This window comes from Pelecanus crispus, chromosome 6, assembly GCF_030463565.1.
Source record: "Pelecanus crispus isolate bPelCri1 chromosome 6, bPelCri1.pri, whole genome shotgun sequence".
NCBI lineage: Eukaryota > Metazoa > Chordata > Aves > Pelecaniformes > Pelecanidae > Pelecanus > Pelecanus crispus.
Genome location: NC_134648.1, coordinates 24223959 through 24227606, shown reverse-complemented (window position 1 = coordinate 24227606; position 3648 = coordinate 24223959). Strand labels below are relative to the sequence as shown.

Sequence of the window (3648 nt, the reverse complement as noted above, 5' to 3'; positions counted from 1 at the left end):
TTAAGAAAAAAATGTAAACTACTGTAATGGCTAAAGAAAATTGTTGTTATGTGAGGTTTAATATAAATAAATATTAACAGACCAAAGACCTCTTGCAGGTACGAATGCACAGCCCTGTCTGAGTTCAGGGGAAGGTTAGCACTCAACATATTGAAGACAGGGCCTCCTTGCATAGCAGCCCCTGAGCATGCTACTGCCTTCATCAAGAGACATGCTTGTCCAGATGCAAAGAGATTATGCTGCTGTTTGATTATAGCAGGATATTTAACAGCATTTGGGGTTTAAAGAGGATCAGTTTGTCCTTATTCTAGCTGTATTTTGAGCCATACAATGGCCTCTTCTATGAATACTGGTACATGTAAAAAAGCAAACAAGAGACGCAGATACTTTATTTTGTACACCCACTGCTACTGCTTCGCCCTACCCAGAACAAAAGTTTTGTAGGAAAAAAACCCCACCAACTATTTTAGCAAGATTGAAAATCTTTCCTGTTCTTCAATTCTGCCTCACACCCCATTGCAAAGATAACCAAAATGGGAAAAGAGGACTGAGAACGAGTATAAACACTCACTGAAAGAAAGCAACCACCACCTCTGTGGATGTTTTTGGTACAGTAACACTTGACGTGACCTGTATTAAGAGGTTGCTACACAGTCCCAGCACCCGAAGAGGCTGATGGCAGCTAAGCCCACACCATCTCTATCAGTTTGCTGAAACTAACTGCTTCAGTTATCTCAGTGCTAGTCGAGGCAGTTCATTTCAGACTTCAAAAAACAGACAAAGGTCTATTCAGCTAAAGTATGCAATAGTCACATTATTTTAGCCACTCAAATAGCTTTTGCCCTTTCAGTGACACAACAGCTAGGAAAGAGAGAGAGAAGGGTAGCATTTGAAAGCTTAACTCTACCCCTCCTTGCCTCAGAGGGAACGAGTAAAAGTTCGTTCAATTTGGTGGAGTGAGAAGCTGGAAAGAGGTGGTCTCCATCGCCCATCAGGGAAGACCAAGGAGGTGTGCGCTTCCCTGTCAAAGCTCAGGCACACATTCAGAACAAAGAAGGCAAAACATTAACACACTTTACTGAAATATCAGTTTCTTTAGTATGTTACAGAAAAGCTTATGAACTTATATAATGTACATAAAAGGTAGACTTTGTAAAATAAAAAGGTCTTCTTTATTAAAAAATTAAAAAGTCAAAGTAAAGTGCATGAAACAGTTTTTTCTCCACTTTAACTGCTGTGTCAAAGTCTTCGCACATAGCAATGTTTTTAAAACCTGGGAGATCCTCTTGTGTGACCCATTAGTCAGTTACTGTACTGGTCAGCTGAAATGATGACGGTGATGATTACAAACAAATGCTTAAGAATCAAAACAGTTTAACCAGATGCATCCACAACAAAGATTAAGAGCTAATGGAATATGGGTTTCCTATACACTTCTCATCGACAAGATTTAACAATCATCAGAAAGGTTCACTCTCATTACAGAAAACCGGTAAGAAACAAGCTTCATAAATAGGGCAGTTTTGCTAGTTAGGGGCTCTCCTATTGTGCAATCAGTTCTTGGTCTACAAGTATCAGCATTCATACTTAAATATGCTGTTGCAAAAGGAAAAAAATGTAAAAAATGTTTCCGCCTGCCTCCCTTGGAAGGAGAAGGTAGTCAACCCAATCCAAAGACGACAGCTTTCCTTCCTTACAGGGTCTCTTATGAGGGCGAATGCACCAAGAGAATTAAGGAAAGCACTCAAGATGCTGAATCCTCTCATTTTTTCAAGCTCTGGGAGCAGAGCCCGGAGTGGAACTCGGCTATAATTATACCGGTTGCACTCTGCATCTTCAGAGATCTTGACAAACGCGAATTAATTGCTCCTCTCGCCAGCCCCCGCAGACAGGTAGCCCGTTATTACCCGCACCCGAGCATAAGCGTCCGCTCCCGGCGGCAGCTCCCCCCCCATCCCCAGCAGGGTCAGACCCGGCAGTCGCGGCGATTACGAGGCACCAAGCACCGAGGTGGCGGGCAGGGTACGCCCCAGCCTTCGGCGGCCGCCGGGGCAACTAAGTCCCGCTCCCTCGGAGGACAGAAAAACCGGAGCGATGCGGGCAGCCGACTCTCGCCGCCACCCTCCGCCCACGCCGGGGCCGTCAGAGCACAGCGGCCTGTGCACGGCAGTGGGCGATGTGGCGGTGCACGAAGTCAACGCGGGCCTGCAGCAGCTCGGCCTGCCGCTCCGAGAGGAAGCCGAGGCGCGCCCAGAGCGGCTCCCGCGCCCGGTAGCGGCGGCGCAGCTCGGCGGCGGCGCTGCGGCGGCGGTGCAGCTCGGCGACGCGACGCGCCGTGCCCTCGCGGAAGACGCAGACAGAGCGGAGCAGCGGCTCGTTGTAGGGGTCCCACATGGAGAGGAGGCGGTAGCCGTGCACCAGCCCCGCCTCGTTGTCCATGAAGACGAGCCCGCCGTCAGGGGCGCGGAGCAGGTTGCTGGTGGCGCGGCGCATCACCCGCGGGTCCCACTGCAGGCTGAAGAGGTTGCTGACCAGGCGGTCGAAGTTGGCCGTCAGGTAGTCGAAGAGGATCAGGTCGCTCCACTGCACCAGCTCCACCAGCTGCGACGGCGGTAGGCTGCCCAATTCCCCTGCCGACAGCGGCTGCAGCCGCCGGCCGGCGCCCGCCTCGGCGCCCCAGGGCGCGGGGGCCACGACGGCGGTGAGGTTGTCCACCCAGCGGGTCAGGCTGACCACGGTGCCCTCGGCCCAGTGCGAGCCGCGCAGCTCCTCCCGCACCGGCTCCCACTGCCGCCCGCGGGCCTCCACCAGGGCGAGGGCCATGGGCGGCAGCCGCTCCTGCATGCCCAGCACCCCGGCCAGGTGATACGAGAGCGCCTCACCTTGGATCTGCTCCGGGTTGATGCCGTAGCGGACGCAGGCGCGGCTCCCGTCCGACAGCCGCGCCAGCCGGTTGGAGCTGCGCCCGCAGCCGCCCCGCTCCAGCGAGGCCACGCGGGCGGCACGGGCGGCCGACAGCCACGCCGCCGCCTCCTCCGCCGCGAAGCCCGGCGGCACCTGCTCCTCCAGCTCACGGCTCCAGAAGATGCCGCGCTCCACCGGAGAGGCGCCGGCGGCCGGCGGCCGCGAGCCGGCCGCAGCGAGTCGCTCTTCGCCGCCCCACTCCTCCCGGCCCGCCGTCGCCGCCGGCACCGCCAGCAGCGCCCGGAAAGTTTTCTGCTCACCGCCGGGCTCGCTCCGCGCCGCTGGGGAGCGCCCCCAGCCCCACCGCCCCGGGGGCGGCCCCGCAGGCGGGCGCGGCTCCGGATCCGGCTCCCACTGCACCGCCGCCTCCCGCCGCAGCATGACCGTCCAGAGCCCCGGCAGGGCGCCCAGCAGCAGCAGCCCCAGCAGGGGCAGGGGGCCCGGCGCGGCCCGCCTCGCCCGCTTCATCCTCACGCCGCCTCACGCCGCTGCCGCGGGACGCGGCGGCGGTGCAGCCCCGCTGCTCGGCGGCTCGGCGCGGCGCTGGCGCATGGCCGCGGGCCGGGCCGGACCAGCCGCCCGGGGAGCGGCAGCGGCAGCGGGAGCAGGCGAGCCCCGTGAGCCCCGGCGGCAGCCCAGCGCTTTGTGCACCCAGCTCCGCCGGCAGCCGGGAGGCACGGGCAC

At 57.8% G+C, this 3648-nt stretch overlaps 1 protein-coding gene across 1 annotated transcript; it reads right to left on the bottom strand.

The window, feature by feature from the left end:
* Nucleotides 1-2142: 2142 nt before the first annotated feature.
* On the bottom strand, nt 2143-3432 carry FJX1 (four-jointed box kinase 1). Its single transcript, XM_075713212.1, has one exon. It carries the CDS (start codon nt 3430-3432, stop codon nt 2143-2145), a length of 1290 nt encoding a protein of 429 aa, XP_075569327.1.
* Nucleotides 3433-3648: the final 216 nt, after the last annotated feature.

Coding starts and splice junctions, on each gene's coding strand:
- FJX1 (XM_075713212.1), bottom strand. CDS start 3,432: ATGAAGCGGGCGAGGCGGGCCGCGCCGGGCCCCCTGCCCCTGCTGGGG.